Source organism: Prinia subflava, chromosome 12 (genome assembly GCF_021018805.1).
Source record: "Prinia subflava isolate CZ2003 ecotype Zambia chromosome 12, Cam_Psub_1.2, whole genome shotgun sequence".
Classification (NCBI taxonomy): domain Eukaryota; kingdom Metazoa; phylum Chordata; class Aves; order Passeriformes; family Cisticolidae; genus Prinia; species Prinia subflava.
Window position 1 is genome coordinate 7,821,461 of NC_086258.1, and position 17,129 is coordinate 7,838,589.

General features: G+C 53.2%; 1 protein-coding gene across 2 annotated transcripts in view; it reads right to left on the reverse strand.

Moving 5' to 3' along the window:
• VAV2 (vav guanine nucleotide exchange factor 2) overlaps positions 1-17,129 on the reverse strand; it is a 121,842-nt gene extending 104,713 nt beyond the window's left edge. Inside the window, exon 1 of one of the 2 annotated variants that reach the window (XM_063410085.1) lies at positions 16,391-17,129. In XM_063410085.1, coding sequence (XP_063266155.1) covers positions 16,391-16,594 — 204 coding nt within the window. In that variant the 5' untranslated portion in view covers positions 16,595-17,129. The remainder of the gene's footprint in view (positions 1-16,390) is intronic. The other variant, XM_063410084.1, reaches the window with a different exon arrangement.

A 17,129-nucleotide genomic window follows, 5' to 3' on the forward strand; every position in this document is an offset into this window, starting at 1 on the left:
ACACAGGCAGAAAAATATTTTTATATTTTTTATCCTTTTTTTTCTCTGCTAAAAATAAGGAAGAACATGATTTTGCATTTTGTGAGGAAGGCTACATTTTTTTTCAAACTAGGCTTTGGTAAGTCATTTAATGGGAAGTTGCATGTGGGCATTAATCACAAGCACCAACACTTGTGTAATTCTGCACTGATTTACACTCAGTTAAGCAGGAAAACCCCACTGGAAAATCTCCCTGTGGGACAATGGGAAGATCCAGGTTGGCTCTCTGGGATCCAACCCTGCTTCCCTCCATTCCTGCACTGATTTGGGTCCTGTCAAACCCAGGTATTTCCCCAGGACATCATTTCCTCTGGAAAAACCTTCTCCAGGGCAAGGGGATGGAGCTGGGTGAGCATCCAGGTCCCTTCCAGCCCAGCCCAGTCTGGGATCCCATGGAGGAGCAGGATTTCATGAGATTATTTACCAGGCAGACAGCAGCAGCTCCACCAGACAGAGCACAGGCAAAGCTCCCTGTTAATTGGAGCCTCTCAAATAAACTCTGGTACCAGGGTAATTGCATTTGCAGAGCGGTAGGGAAGGCTGGGTTGCTTTTGCTAATTAATTTGGTACAATTTGAGGATGCAGATAAGGCCCCAGGGACATGCTGGGCTGGACCATCAGCGCTGTGCTCCAGCCAGAGGGGTGAAGAGGGGAACTGGCAGCAGCATCTGATTCCTTCCACCTCCTCCCAAAGCCACCCACTCTGCTGGAGCGGGCTGGGAGCTGTCTGGACAGGAAAGGACAATATCTGCAGCTTAATGGGACACGATCAATAAGTCTAAACAGGCAGCAGCCCTAAAAAAGCTCACTGACCCACGAATTAAAGTGACTTTATTGACACAGTTAAGACACTATCAACACCCAGTCAAACCCAGACTCTTCATTTCCCCTTTTCTTTTTGGCAGCATCCCTGCTTTAATTTCCTAAGTACCACCCAACCGAAGTTAATTTTTAGTACAGCTGCATGTATGACTTCCTTCTGCTTTAAATTATCCCTTCTCTTAGCAACTGCCTCCACCAACACACACGGGGTGCACAGCTCGGGGAGGGATTTTTTTAAGCACAAGAACTGAGGTGTGAGAACAAGCACGAAGGTTTTTGTCAGACTTCTGTACAGTCTGAGCAGGAGTTATTAAAAAGGCTGGCTTAGGAGGCAGCACGATGCATTTAAAAATCCATCCAGCAAACATTAAGGCAGGGCTGGCTCCTGTGGAAATGGTTGTGGCACACATTAGGCTGAGCATAATGCTGGGAATAAATTGCATAATGCAAGGGAGACCACGCAAAGAGGGGAGAGTGAAGGCTCCACGGTATTTTACAGGGCTATAAACAGCCAGGGAAATAAAACATCTCATCCTAAGGTGCAGCTTCCAACGCAAAAAGCTCTCACTGAAGGCAGTGCTCCCTGGGGGAAAGGCTCTCCAGCTGCTGAGTGCCTCGGGGAGGGGAGCAAAAATAACATGTCATGTAAAGTCACGGCGAGCCATCACTCCTGCTCACACTCAGGGAACAGGCAGAGGCTTTTCCTGGAGCACACCCCACCAGGAACAGCATTCCCTGGCCAGGGCTGGAGCAGGGACCAACATCTGCCTGCTGGAGCTCTCCCCACCCTGGGAGAGGGAGCCAAGCCCTGCACAGCCTCCCTTGCTGGGGTGGGTTTGGAGCCTTCCAGGGTACAGAGCCTTTCCAGCCTGGGCTGGAACCTGAAGGCACAGGTAGAACACCCCGGGCCAGCCCGTGGGGGCTCCCAAATCACTGAGTGTGTGCCCAGGGACAGCCGGCCCCTCTGTGAGCCCCAGGGTGTGCTCACACCTCTGATCCATCATTCCCCATTGGCATTTCATGGAGCTTTCAGTCCTCCTCCATTCCCAAATATCTCCTTCCACCCCAGGAAACTTTCCTCACATGAATAACCCAAGGAGCATCCAGTAAAAGTGATGCAACGACCTGAAATGCAGCTGCAGCTCCAGTTTTGGTTTCCTCAGCTCTTCCCTGCTGTTCTCACTCAACTTCTGAACTTTTGTCCCTCCTGCAGCCCGTGGAAGGAGCTCCCCAGCTGCTCTGTGCCCAGCCAGAGTCTGGTCAACCACAGCTCTGAGTGCTCAGGGAAGGAGTCCAGAATTGCACAATCACCAGGATGGAATCCTCCTTCCCCACCTCCCCTCATCCCACAGCCTGAGAGCAGTGAGCCCAGTGAGCCCAGTGAGCCCAGTGAGCCCAGTGAGCCCAGTGAGCCCAGTGAGCCTCCCAGGAGAGCAGCATGGGCCCCCTGGGCCAGCATCCAGGCAGGAGGGAAAGTCACACAGCTCCTGGAGATGTCACACGGCTCCTGGAGTGTCACACAGCTCCTGTAAAACTCCTGGAGATGTCACACAGCTCCTGGAGGTGTCACACAGCTCCTGTAAAACTCCTGGAGATGTCACACGGCTCCTGGAGGTGTCACACAGCTCCTGGAGGTGTCACACAGCTCCTAGAGGTGTCACACAGCTCCTGGAGGTGTCACACAGCACCTGCACATTCCTGGCTTTACCTTGACCACTTCATTCCTGACCCAGCCCCTTTCCTCCACGAGGAGCTCCAAGGTTTCTCACCAGTTCAGTGTCACCCCCAAACCAGCCCCAGATTTGCTCCCAGATTTGGAGGGCTGGGAAATCCAGCTCAGCTCCCTCCCAGCAGCCAGGACCTCCTCCCCAGCCTCTCTTCAGGCTGGGAGGTTTGGGGGTGCCCAAACTGGGCAGCCTGGGGAAGGGACAGCACCCATGGGATGGATGGGACAGTGGGACTGTCCCACAGCTCTCCCAAGCTTCCTGCAGCTGGAAAAGGATCCCTGTCCTAAGCCTGGGACTCAGCCCCACCCCAGGAGGATGAGGATGAAGAGGAGAGGAAGAACTCACACTTCTGTCCCCTTCCCTTCATGCAGCCACACAGGGACAGCAATAACCCAGCAATTACCCAGCAGCTGAGCCTCTTCTGACAAAAACAAATACTTGGTTACAAAACCCAGCCCAGCCTCTCTCCCCAGGCCCCAGGAAGGCAGAGGGACAACAGAGCACTCTGCCCATGGCTCTGCTCAGGCAGGGGGAGATCTGGGTGCTCTGCATTCCCAGAATATCTGGATAACCTTTGCCCAGGAGCAGGGCCTCTGTTTGCAAAGCGCCTGGTACCAGGTGGAGCTTGGACCTGGGAATCCATGAGTAAGGCAAAAATAATCCAAAAAGCAACGCAAATAACCCGAAGTAATGCAAATAGTAACACGTAAGTGGCTTTTTTGGGCATTACATCCACTGCTGAGGGAGATTCCTAAAGAACCAGGGTGTGCAAGCAGCCCACAGCACCCTGCCCACTCCTGGCTGCCTTAAACCCACAGAAGTGTGAAAATCCAACAACTGTTTGGGGTTCTTTATCCCAGAAAAGTTCTGCAGAAGTTGGTTTTTTTTATTTTTTTCCAAAAAGCAGGAACAAGGATGCCAGAGCAGGCAGGGGCAGCACGTGGAGCCATCCCCGTTACCCTGGGATTGCAGGGAACACAACACGAGGATGGCAGAGCTCAGGAGGGCAGCGTGGGAGGCTGGAGCCCATCCCAGCTGAGCACACACTGCAAATGTCAAACCCCAAAGCCCTGAGCCAGCTCTGGGCGGGAGCAGCAGCCAGAGCCAGGATTTCTGTGCCATTTCTGAGTGAAAGCCTCAGTGGGTGGAGGGAGGAGAAGCTCCACATCCATCCCTGCTCCAAGCTGACAAACCCAAGCAGTTATTAAGGCACCTCGAGCACAGACAAGTGAAACACCTCTTTTTGTGTGGGGGCAGCTCCTCCTGCCTCAGCAGCAGCAGAGCAGGTAATGACAGCCCTGCTCAGGTGAATAACGGGTTTGTGTGGAGCCACAACACCCCTGGCACCGTGGCTGTGTCACACAGGATCCTCACAGCCTGACACTGCTATTAGAAGAGCTGTCTCTCAAAAAAAAACCTCTAAATCAGAAGGAAAAAAAAAACCACACAGCAAAGCAAGATTTGAGCAGTGCTGTCTGCTCAGAGAAATACAGATTTTCCTCTGAAGAGACCCTGCAAAAGCTGGTGGGTACAGTGGGATTATTCCCAACATCCATGCACACACACAGCCCCACCTGGGGCGAGTTCCTCCCTGCCCCTCTGGATTTCTTAGGCTGCTTTCCACCCCTTGTGTGGAAACCTTGAGTGAGGTTTTACTCTCACTCCTTTCATTCACATCCAGTTAAATCAGGTGCTCAGGATGGTTTTTAGTGCTCACATAAAACAGGTAATTCTGTTCACTCAGTTCCTGCTGGTGGAGCCCAAAGCTGAACGTGGCTTGGCTTCAGTTTAATTTTTTTTTATGTTATTTTACAAGGAGGGGAATCCAGAACCTCCCCAATCATCACTCTGGGTTTATAAATTTTAAAACCTGGGCATTTTAAATTTGCTTTCAAGTCTGTGAGGCTTCAGAGAACACTTCAATCACCTTCTTCTGTGTCTCCCCAAAGCAAGGAAAGCAGTGCCTTCCCTCAAGGAAAAAATTGAGCTGCCACCTCACAGGGCTCCAGGAAAAACACCAGGGGAGGAAGAGTCACAGAGATATTTAACCTCAGAGCTGTGGGTCAGACACCTGCCCAGGGTGCTGAAGGATGGAGAGGGAGCAGCACAGGGAACACATCCTGGAAGCTCCAACACAAACCTGCAGCTCCTGGTGACCACAGCGAGAGCCAAAGTGCAAGAAAAAGAGACTTCCATGGGCACAATGGGATCAGGTGGCTGAGGGAGCAGAGTTATTCCCAGAAAAATGAAATATTTCCCCCCACACAGCCAGCCCAGCCCAGGGAACAGGGCTCATCTGGCAGATTGAGCCTCCAAAAAGAACTTGAAGGCAGCAAAAAGTCCTCTTGGCTTTGGGTGAAATGACAAAACAAAGGACACTCGAGCCTCAGATCACACCAGAGCCCACAGCCCAGCCCCATCCTTTCCCACTGCAAAGGAACAGATTTTGCCCACGCTGCCAAAATTACCAGGGACTGTGAAAACGCAATGAGGCTTCATCTTCCATCAATAAATTCATTTATTTTTCTATAGAGGCTCCCCCCCCACCCCGGCAGCTGTATGCTAATTCCCCCTCAGCACTGCATTATTATCACTTGGAACAGATGTTGCAGCCACTCCAAAATCTGGAGGTTACAAAAACTATTAACCTAAGCTGGGCTGAGCTTGGGAGGGGGTGAGGAGGAGGGAAAAGCTCAGCCTTGTCCTTCTGCCGCTGCTCCCAGCCAGGCTTTGCTCTCCCTGCTCCAGCTCAGCACCCACAGCACCCATGGGATCCCAAACTGATCAACAAAAACGCCCCCAAATCTTATAACCCAAATTTAAGAGATCAAGGGAGATGCTGGGATTTACAGGCTTGCTCTGAAAACTCAGAGAAATTAGCTACAAGGTCCCCAGTGGGATTTAAACTGGGCACAAATGTGGATGTAATCAGCTATTTGGGGTTTTTTTTGGAGGTGTCTTTGATGGGGGTGTGTGCAAACAAAGTCATTTCAACCCCAGATAAATCCAGCTGAGAAAGGTTTAGCATTCCCCATGGAGTTGATTTCTCCAGAGCAGCCCAGTGTGGCTCCTGGAGTAATTAATGCCAGAATCTATTTATGACCTTTGAATAAATTGTTCTTTTCTGAAGGGAAAGCTGTTAAACACGTTAGCAAATATAATTAAGAGGGAAGGGGGGGAGAATGACAAAAAATCTGGAATTAAATCTCTCCTAATTAGAAATGCTTCTTGCAACAAGCTGGCTAAAACCCCACTCTCAGGCAGATACTGTAGCTTCATTAAAGCCTCCTCATTACCCTTCCCTAGATAACCCAGCTGTCAATAGGAGGAAAATTCACTCCTGACCTTTGTCACCTCTAAGAAAATAAAAAATATTTAGGTGTTTTCGGTGTGGGGAGAGCTTGGGACGTGCAGATGAACACGCTGAGGGTGGGAAATGCAGCAAGGGAGAAGCAAAAGGTTTGTGTGGCCTCTCACCTCTGAGCACAGGAACAGGTTTGGCTGCTCAGGGCATCTGAGCACGTCTGCTGCACTCAGGTGAGGCTCTCAGCAGAGACACAGATTGCACCACACTGCAAGGGGCCAAAGCTGCAGGGAGGGGCAGCAAGGAAAGGTGGGAAAGCCCTTGGAAGGGTCCTGGCTCCATCCCAACCCCTGGAGGACCCAAAACTGATGGATGAGGAAAGGGTTAAAGTGATGTCACCCAGTGATGCCACCCAGCAGCCTGCCCAGTAGCCTGGAAACCCACTGGGGGATGATTCACATCTGAATTAAACTTTTAATTGTTTCAGAAAGTCCATTTTATGTAGGAATATTTGTGCTCCAGCAATGCCCACTCCTAAACCCCCAGGAGGTTCCAGGGACCAAAGCTGGGAGATGCTCAGGGAATCAGCACAGGAGGGGCAAGGAATATCCACACCTCCCAGGGAATATCCACTCCCAGTCTGGACAAACCTCCCATTTCATGTCCTGCAACTTCACCCTGCAAAATTCACCTTTTCAGAGGCAGCCCCACAGCCCCAGCCTTCCTCCTGGGATGGCTCCTGCTGGGCTGGCTCCATGCCCCCAATCCTGCCACCATACAAAGTTTTCAGGTCTATTTTGCAGCTTGAAAAATCCCATTTTTTCTCCAAGATATCCTCCTATCTCCCCAGGAGCAGCAGAAGAGATTCCACAGTAATGCCCTGTGCCCAAAATCCAGAGCTCTGCCATCACCTGGGCTCTGCCCAGCCACAGGACAAAGCCATTTCCACCCTGCAGATGGAGCATCTGCCCCAGAGAGGCACCCAAGGGAGCCCCAGGGCCACTTCTGGCACCCAGGGCCAGTGGGTGAGCCCAGGGCCACACTGTGCTCAACAGTGCTGCTCCAGCAGCAATTCCCAGAAAACAGCCCCCAACCCTGCAGCAGCAAAATAAAGATATAGAGGCTGATCTAGAACGGGAAAAAAAATAAATCATAACTTTCTACTAGGAAATTTTCTGGTTTATTTTCTCTTTAAAGCCAAAATTCTCCCACAGCTATGGGAGGAAAAGTCACTTTTTTTTTCTTTTTTCTTTTTTTTTGTCTCCTCCCCCCTCCAAGGCTCACCAGTGATTTTCTTGGAAGATCACTCACACGAGAAAGTGCTTCCCATAAACACAAAGGCTCTGGATGTGCACACAAGCCTGTCCCAATGCTGTGCACATTTCCTGTCCTGGGGCCGTGCCACTCAGCCTGGGATTTCCAGCATTTAACACACTGCAGCTCTTAAAGAAATACAACTTTATGTACATATAAATATATTGATATATCTCACACCTCTATCTCTAGCCCGTATTTTATATACAAAACACATTTATACCACCACAGATCTCCCGTTCTCATTGCTTCTGCCACAACCTCCCAGGAGAAAACCTGCAGGGACCTGAGTGCTCCCAGAGCATTCCCAGCTCTGGCAAACCCTAAGGAGTCAAACTTTGCTTTCCAGCTCCTCCTGGAAAGCAAAACCAGCAAAAACATCTCCTGCAGGGATGCAGGAGCTGCCCCAGCTCTGCCAGGGGGCAGGAGGGCCCTGCTGCCAGCCTGGCCGTGCATTTGTTCTGCAGGCACCGAGTGCCCCCCTGGATTTCACAGATAATTCCGTGTTTGTGGTGCTGGACACAAATCACTCCTCCTGCTCCTCCTCCCCTTCCCCAGCCACAAACCTCCTCTGTTCCCTCCTCAAACACCAGATGTTCCATTTAGCTGTAAACCACCATAAAACTCGACAAAAGATGTGAATGCTACAAAAGAGCCAATTTATTTTCCCCCCCCATCAGCGTTGAGGAGAATGCTGGAAGAGAAAAAGCAAATTTCCTCTATGGGAACCTTTTAACCTTCCTCCTCTCCTCATTTACCCAATCCTGGTGGTTTAGGGGCCGAAGCAAGGGCAGGCACAGGCTCGTGGTCCCTGGTGGAGCACCAAGGGACAGCCCAGACAGGCACAAACCCTTCCCAGCACATCCAAAGGCAGCAGGCAGCATCTCCCTGTGCCAAACCAGCCTCATCACCCCGAGCACGGTCTGGGTCTGATCCTGTGTGTGGTGGGAGATGCTTCCCAGGTCCAGCAAGCCTGGAAAATCCAATCCTGAGGAGCCCAGAGGCACCAGAGTGAATAAAATCTGATTTAGTGGTGGGTCTGTGCCGTGGGTAACGCCACTGAGTCCACTGACTGCAGAGTTCACTGGAGGCACGAGGAGCGAGTCAGGATGTGAGTCAGGCTGGTGGCTTTCCAAGGAGGCAGAGGAGGATCCTGCAGATGAATCCAGACAGGGCAGGCCCACGGTTCCAACACAGGAAGAGATTCCACATCACCTCCTCAGAGAGCGTTGGGACAAGGGGCAGGCACATCCTTTGTCCTGGGGCAGCTCTGATATCAGGGTCAAACAACTGCTGGGGGACTCCAGAAAAGGGACCCAAAAAGTGTCCAAAAAGATGCAAAGAAGTGTCCAAAAACTTCCCAGACAAGGCTGGGAAAGCCAAACTGCTCTGCAGTGACCTTCCTGAGGATGACTGATTTTTGTCCAAGGCCTCCAGACCAGCAGACTGATCCATCTGCTCCTGCTATTTTTACAATTCCTGCTCAGCGGAGCCCTTGTGGCTTTAGGCGGAGCACAAACACCCTCTGACACAGGAGGGGACAGGCCAAGCACCCATCACAGCTATAAACCCTAAAAAAGCCTTTCAGGCATCTCAGCCAAACCCTACTGTTAACACAGACTAGACTCCAGGGCTAGTCCAGAATCCCAGAAGCACAAAATGTGTAGGGGAAAAAAAAACAAATCACAGCCACAGAGGGCTCAGCAGCTGCAAAGTCCCAAAGCCCAGGTGTGAGACACCTGGAGAGCAGCACGGATTTGTTATGTACAAAGCTCTGGACTCTGTTTGTAACCTCCACCTGCAGCAAGCAGCGGCCAGGGAGGAGAGCCCAGCCCTGCCTTCCATCCCTGGAGAGCTGGGAGGCTCCAGAGGGTGCAGGGCAGGGAATTCTTGCACCAGAGCTGTGCCATGGGGTGAAGCACAGCCCCGAGCTGCAACCAAAGGAAACACAAAGCAGGGAGGAAAAGTCACTCTGATTAAAAACAGACCTAACAGACCTTTCCCCAGGCCTTTTCTTGAAGGGGAGATACAAAAGTGTTTTTTTTTTTGAAGGGGAGATACAGAAGTAATTTCATCAAGGCTGAGCCTGAAGCTGTCAAAGGCAGCCTGTATTAAGTTACCCTGAGAAGGAAGGTCCTTCCCCTCCTGAAAAAGCAGCCCTGAGGTTTGGAATCAGCAGGACTCAGGGCAGGTGAAACCTGCTCTGGGCAGCACAGGAGTCACCCCGAGCCCCAATTCCACCCCTGGGGCTGATCCTGACAGGAGGGCTGGGGGTGGCACTGCAGGGACAGCAGGGACAGCAGCCCCAGGGCTGGGGGTGGCACTGCAGGGACAGCAGGGACAGCAGGGACAGCAGCCCCAGGGCTGGGGGTGGCACTGCAGGGACAGCAGGGACAGCAGCCCCAGGACTGGGGGTGGCACTGCAGGGACAGCAGGGACAGCAGCCCCAGGGCTGGGGGTGGCACTGCAGGGACACCAGGGACAGCAGCCCCAGGGCTGGGGGTGGCACTGCAGGGACACCAGGGACACCAGGGACAGCAGGGACAGCAGCCCCAGGGCTGGCAGGATGCTGCAGGGACAGCACAGGGTCACCCTGGTGGGCTGGGGGTGGGAGCAGAGCTCAGAGGAGCACCCACAAGATTGTCTGGAGATCACTGGAGCTCCGAAGGAGCAAACTGATGGTGAGAGGGGTGTGAGGAAATAAAAATTTATATTAAAAAAATGTGCTGCACGGCTCAAAGAAGCTGGATCCATGCTTTAAGAATCAAAGCAGAGTCTTCAGTTCCCAGAGGTGTGGCCGAGCTCGCTGGGTTTTGAGGGGAGTCAAGTGGAGAAGGGGAACAGCTCCAGCCCTGGGAAAGGCTTTGTCTCTTTAAGAAACGACAAAGAAACAGATCAAAAAATTGCCCTCGGGTCAGTCTGAAGCAACATTTCAGTCCCTGCCAAAAATCAGGTCCCTCCTGGCTCCAGATGAGCTGAAGGAAAAGGGTCTGGGGCTCCCACACCCACAGGTCGGGGTGGTGAGGTGGGGATGGTCCCACCCCACACACCCCAAATTCCCTGATTTCCCTGATTTCTCACCCAACTGCCCCGCTCAGACCCAGCCACAGCAGCTGAGCAATGCCAGTGCCACTGCCAAAAATCAGTGTCACTGCCAAAAAATCAGTGCCACTGCCGAAAAACCAGTGCCACTGCCATAAAAATCAGTGTCACTGCCATAAAAATCAGTGCCACTGCCATAAAAATCAGTGCCACTGCCAATAAACCAGTGCCACTGCCAAAAATCAGTGTCACTGCCATAAAAATCAGTGCCACTGCCATAAAATCAGTGCCACTGCCAAAAATTCAGTGTCACTGCCAAAAATCAGTGCCACTGCCAAAAATCAGTGCCACTGCCATAAAAATCAGTGCCACTGCCAATAAACCAGTGCCACTGCCAAAAAATCAGTGCCACTGCCAAAAATTCAGTGTCACTGCAAAAAAGCAGTGCCACTGACATAAAAATCAGTGCCACTGCCAGAACACCTCCTGTTCCTCCCTGGAGGGACCCAGCCCCTGCTCCTGGCACAGCACCCCGGATCACCACCGAGCAGGATGGACCAGCCAAGCATTTTTTACAGCTCATCAGAGGCTGCTGGGAGAGGAGGGAGAATCCAAGCCCGAGCCCAGCTTGAAAAACGACCAAATTTTCCTTTTTTTTTGGCTTTGTGTTTTTAAAGGCATCTATTCATTCAAGAGCCTGGTGCTGGTAGGTGTTTAATGCAGGTATTTAGCTCTCATCCATCATTTAGAGGCACGGAAAAAAATAAAGTTTTCAGTGCTTTTCAGGCTGCTTGGCACAGCCCACAGCATCCATCCAACACTCTGCACCTTCTCCTGCCCCACAGAATATTGATGAGCCTTCAGCTGCAGGTTAAGTTGGATCCTTCAACTTCAGATGGCCTCAAGGAGGGTCCCAGCTCTGCTGACACAAAGTTTTAAGGCTCTGCTTGGCTCCCAGAGCGGGGCTGGGCAGGAAGAGTGGGAGCAGCTCCTGTTTTGTAAGGAGCTGGGCACACAGAGCACCTTTTTTCCCTTTTGTGAGGCTCAGCACATCCAAACGGGAAGTCAGTGAGACACAGTAAACAGGGACATGTAACAAGGCCATTTTTTACAGCCCTTCTTATTTTTTTGGAGCAGAACTCAGTTTCAAAAGGCAGAGAGTAAATAAAAAAAAGCCAGAGGACTCGAGCAGGGTAAATCAGAGTAGCTACACAGACCCTGCTCAAAGAACCCACCCAGCCAGCTCTGATAATACTGAATTATATTTAACTACTGTCATGATATATGGAAGGAATTACAAGCACTGTAGCTATAAAGCCTTCCAAGTGGCACGTTAAAAACCCCAAAGCCTCGTGAATAATTACCTGCACAAGCACTCCAGGCGTGCCTCCACCTCCCCTGTACCTGGGGGAGGCTCCCAGCCACCTGCTCCCAGCAAACCAGCACCTACAGCAGCAATAAACAGGATTTTGATGGCAAATGAAGAAAAGAACCAGCAGGCACGGAGGCATCTGACAGCTCAGTCAGGTGTGGGGCAGGGCAGTGGGCAGCCCAGCCATGCTCCAATTAATTCCCTTTGCTGCCTCTCCTCACCCTGCAGGGTCCAAATCAAACCCCCAGGTGCTGCAGGGCGGGGTGGATTCCCTCTGGAGAGAGGTAAATATGCTTCAAAATAAGAATCCTTAATGGGCTGGCCATTACTGATAACTACAAGTGTGTGCAGGCACACATTCACTCTTGTGCCTGCTTCCCTTCCAGGATCCAGGAGAATCCAGGAGCAGGGAAAATAAAGATATTCAGCAGTGTCCAGAGCAGCTTTTGAGGAGGCTGCTTCCCTTCCAGAATCCAGGAGAATCCAGGAGAATCCAGGAGAATCCAGGAGAATCCAGGAGCAGGGAAAATAAAGATACTCAGCAGTGTCCAGAGCAGCTTTTGAGGAGGCTGCTTCCCCTCCAGAATCCAGGAGGTTCTGGAGCAGGGAAAATAAAGATATTCAGCAGTGTCCAGTGCAGCTTTTGAGGAGGGCTGAGAGCAGGGTGATATCTGTGGGAGTCCTGATGTTAAATCACAGCTCAGCAGCTTTGTAAAGCCACTGATTCCCACCTTTGAGCACACAGGGATTGTTTGAGCACACAGGGATTGCAGGAGGTGCTCACCCAGGCAGGGCAGGGCAGTGGGGCAGGGTTTGGGGGGTCGGTGCTTCTTTCTCAGTTGTTCTCCCTCGAATTAACCCATTTTCCTTCAGCTGCAGGGACTGGGAGCAGAGCTGCCCCTCACAGCATCCCCACGAGGCTGAGCTCAGCCAGCAGGGCACTGAACCCCCAGAGGAGGGACAGGACCCTGCAGGGTCCCCCAGTTTTCCTGGATAATTCCTGAGCAGCTCCTCCCACACTTCCAGAGGTGTCTGGCACAGCTGATGCAGCCCCCACGAGGTCTCTGCTCCTGAGAGGGAACATCCTCCACCAGGCTCCCCCACCAACCTCCAAACACACCCAAGGCCCTGTCAGGAAGGATTAATTTTATCTAAGACAAAGCCAACAAAAAAAACCCAGAAAAAGGAAAACCTCACAAAACTCACAACACCAAGTATCAACCTCACCCAAACAGGCAGGTGTTTTATTGCACATATTGCACAAACATGAGTGGAGAGTCATTTAATTTGTATCTGACCAGAGATTTAACAAAATTAAGGTACAAACCTAATTATTGATGAAAATGCAAAGCTTAAAGATCTCCATCTCACAAGAGCAGCTGTAGCACACAGTGACAGAGGAGTGGAACTAGCAAGGGGAACGGGGAGAGGAGTGGGGTTCTGGGGATGGCTGTGGGGCAGGGGGGACAGGGAATGCAAAGCACAGAGCTCCCACCTCTGCTCCCATTTGCAAATTCAAATGTCCTTTGAGCCACACTCTCCCAGCTGGCTGGAAAATCACCCTGAGTGACACCCCCAGAAATCCAATCACAGTGACAGACTCGATGATCAATAAGCACCGGGGGCAATCGCCCTCGTGCCACTTCCCAGCTCTCCAGAAACAGCCTCTGCAGCAAAAGCAAGGAGCAGAAATGCAGCTTTACTCCAGGCTCATCCAAGCTGGCCTCACATCCAGAGATTCTCAGCAGAGAGATTCAAGATTGTTTTTCCTGTTTATTTTGCTGGAAGTTCTTGGGGTCACCCCATCCTCCCAGGCACCACCAAACACCAGATTTGGGTCCCTGGAACTGAGCGTGGAAATAAAGCAAATTTCAGCCTGCGACCTAACGGGGAGATCTGCCTCATTTATTTAATTAAGCATCACGAGTTAAACTCCTGCTGCGTGGCCAGTCTGGCCTCTCTGCTGAGCAAGCACAGGGAGGTTTTGTGAGGCTGGGGGGCTTTTAGGAGGATGGGGACATCAGGGACACCAGCCCATCTCTCCACCAGTCCCTGCAGCCTCCAACCTCACCTCACAGCACACCTCCACCAGCTGCAAGGGAAAACACATCAGTGTGGAAGGGGATTAAAAAAATAACACACAACTGCCTGGATCTTAAAGAGTTTCTCCACAGAGATGTGATTGCACCTCTGGCCTTTGGAAGGCTGCTCACCCCCGGCAAAAATCTGTTTCTCATTACACACCTGCACAGCCCCGCTTAATTCAGAGGGAAAGGTGGATGACAGAGTGTGACTGGGTGCTTCGAGTCTAGCACAAGTGTCTTGTCCCCTGGCATTTTACCTGATTAATAACAGCAGGAGCTCTCTAGCGAGGCAGACAGCAGGTTAGCCAGTCCAGCCAGCCAGGCAAAATGTGCATTTATCATCAGAAACAACCCCTGAAGTTCCTCGGCGCGCTCTGCCTGGCGCATCCCCAGCCCGTGTCTGAGCACATCACAGCGGGGTGACAAAGATGGATCCCTACATTATTCCTCTGAAATTTGGCCTAGAGACACTGAACTGCTCCCCCAGAGCCACAGCAGGGCTGGGGCATCCCAGGGGTGTTTGTCCCCTCTGGGCTCAGCCTCTTCCTCCCCATCACCTCCCCGGTGCAGCTTTAACCACCTTTAACCACCCTGGGAAGAAGCCAAATTCCCCAAGCCAGGAATTACCAAAAGAGCACCAAGCACATCAAATACAAAGGCTGACTCCAGAGTGGTTTGGGTCCCATCCTGGCTGAGGCATCAGCTGAGCCTCCCTGGAGCATCCCCTCCACACCAGGTGATGCCCTGCAGGTCCTGTGGGCCCAGCTCTGTGCTGGTCCCCTCTACTGGGCTGATTTTCAGCGAGAGGGCCACCAAAGCCATCCCCATCAGTCCCCCCACACATCCCCTAAAGCTGTGAAAGCAGCCAGGCGGGATCAGCAGAGGGGAATTTTCCTAAAGACAGCAGGGCTGTAAACTCTCCCCTCCAAGCAGCAAACTCGGCAAGGACAGCAGGAGCCTCCTCTCCAAACAACCCCGGGATCCTCCCTGGATCACAGCTCCCACAGAAGCAGAGTTCAGGCTGGAAAAGCCCTCGAAGATCGAGCCCAACCCATAACCCAGCACTGCCAAACCTGCCACTAAACCACGTCCCCAAGTGCCACTTCTTTAAAGCCACTCCGAACTCCCCACAGGGCAACTACAGCACCAAAATGAGCTTTGTAGGATTACAGCGTGTCCTTAAAAACAAACAAAAAACAAACCCCAAAACGCAGTGTGCCACTCTCAGCACGTTCTAGGGAAGCTCCAGCCCTCCACATCCACAGCTCCTGCACGGCAGTTTATATTTGGAAACATCAGCCTGAGCGGAAAGCGGTTTGATCAGTTCAGAGCCTGGAAAGCCAAGAGGAAATCTCACAGCATTGTTCCACCCTGGGAAGAGCCATCAGGACGTGTTATTTACCCTGGGCTGCTTTCACCACGGGGCTGGGGATTCCCATTCTGGTGCTTTATGGGATCAAGGACATCCTCACAGCAAAGGGACCTTTGCTCTCCAAAGAGGGGCTCCAAATCTGTCCTCAGCCACCCCGGCACACGCGGTTGTGTCTCGGTGGGTGAAGGGGACAAACAGCTGGAGAGGAGAATTGCCCTGGAAGGAAACTCCGGCGGAAAAAGGGAGAGGGGTTTGCTCTCACAGCACAGGAACAGAGCTCATGCGGCCACTGGAGGTTATTTACCCTTGAAGGCTTCCGCGAAGTTAAACACACAAAGTTTCCCTTCATTTTCACCACCAGAACCTGTTGTTCCAAAATAAAAGCCGACGCTGTGAAATGAACTTGTCAACACAGGGGCTGCCGGCGGGCAGGGCACAAACCCCCATTTCGTTTATTTCTAATCGATTTCACTTCCCAATTCCCATGCAAATACCTACAGCTCAGCTTGCAAAAACACCAGCGGAGCATTCAGACCCAAAACAACCTGAGCTGATTTGACTTCTTTTTTTTTTTCTTTTTTTTTTCCGTTTGTTTAAGCCTCCTTACACCAAACCAACCAGGAACTGGGAAACACGTCCAAGGATGGAGCCCTTTTAAAGTACCCAAAACCACGATGAGAGCGGGGCAGAGGACAGGGCAAGGGGGCCGGGGTGTGACTGGGGTCTCTGACCTGAGCCCCCCATCACCTCCGGGGATGCAGCACCGGGGCTCGGGCACAGCACTGGCCTCGCTCCCTGCTTGGGGCAGGCTTGCAGAGCACCAGAACTTCGTGTGTTTTCATAAATGTATTCATTTATTTTGCTTTCAGTCTTCCCAGCCAAAGTTTCGTCCCGGCGCCCGCTCCTCCGGCACATCTCAGACGAAGCAGCGCCTCCATGAAAACCCCCAATAATCCCATCTCCTCCCCTCAGTGCTGCTATTTGCTTTTGTTTCGCCATGGCTGTAAACACCAGGGGGATGTTTCCCTCCTGCCCGGGGTGTTCTCTCCCCGCCCCGCAGCCTTTCCCACGCGGCCGCGGCTCCCCCGGCGCTGGAGCGCCGAGAAACCGGGGAATAAAGCCTGGGAGGGGCTGCCGGGCACCCGGGGAGGGTGAAACAGATGGTTCCCACTCATCCCACCCCCGCATCCCACCGAGCAGTGCGAGAGCAGCAGCGATCCAGGTGCTCCCGGGGCTTCCAGCCGCATCCAGGGATCCAGGTGCTCCCGGGGACTCCCCCCGCAGCCACCCCTCCATCCAGCGCTCCCCTCCTACCTGGGACATCTGCGGCCTGAAGTTGATGTCCTTGAGGTCGATGGAGCCGGGGGAGAGGTTGTGCAGCAGCTGGCACAGCAGCACCCCGTCCCGCAGCGCCTGCGCCAGGTCGAAGACCACCGCCGAGGGCCAGACCACCCGGTGGTTCGGGGGCAAAACTTTGCAGTCGATCAGCCAGCGGCCGCACTGCCGCCACTCCTCCATGGCCGCGGTCTGCTCGCTTCCCCCGGCCTTCCTCTTCCTCCTCCTCCTCCTCCTGCCGGCGCTCAGGGGCCGCGGGCAGCTGCCCGAGGGGCCGCTGTGCTGGGCGGCTCCGCGCTAGCGCCGCGCTCCATCGCCGCCCGCCGCCCCCGAGAGCATCGCTCCGCGCCGGGGCTGCGAGCGGGAGGAGGAGGAAGAGGAGGAGGAGGAGGAGGAAGGAGGGCGGCGCGGAGTTTTCCGGCGGAGGGCTGCCCCTGCCCCCGCTGCGGCCCCACCGCCTCGGCCGGGGTTAGGCGCGCCGCATCCTCCGGGAACAAAGCGGCGGACGGACGGACGGACGGACAGGCGGACACCGCGCACGGCGGGGCCACCCCCCGCGCAACTCCGTGGCGCTGCCCTGTGAAACTTGCGGCGCCGAGGGACCCCACCTGCCCCGCGGAGCCGCCGTGGGGCCGAGTTTTCTGCCGGGCCGGGCGGCGGAGCGGCCCCCGGCCCGCCCCCGGTCCGCCCCGCCGCCCCTTTGTCTGCGGGAGCCCGG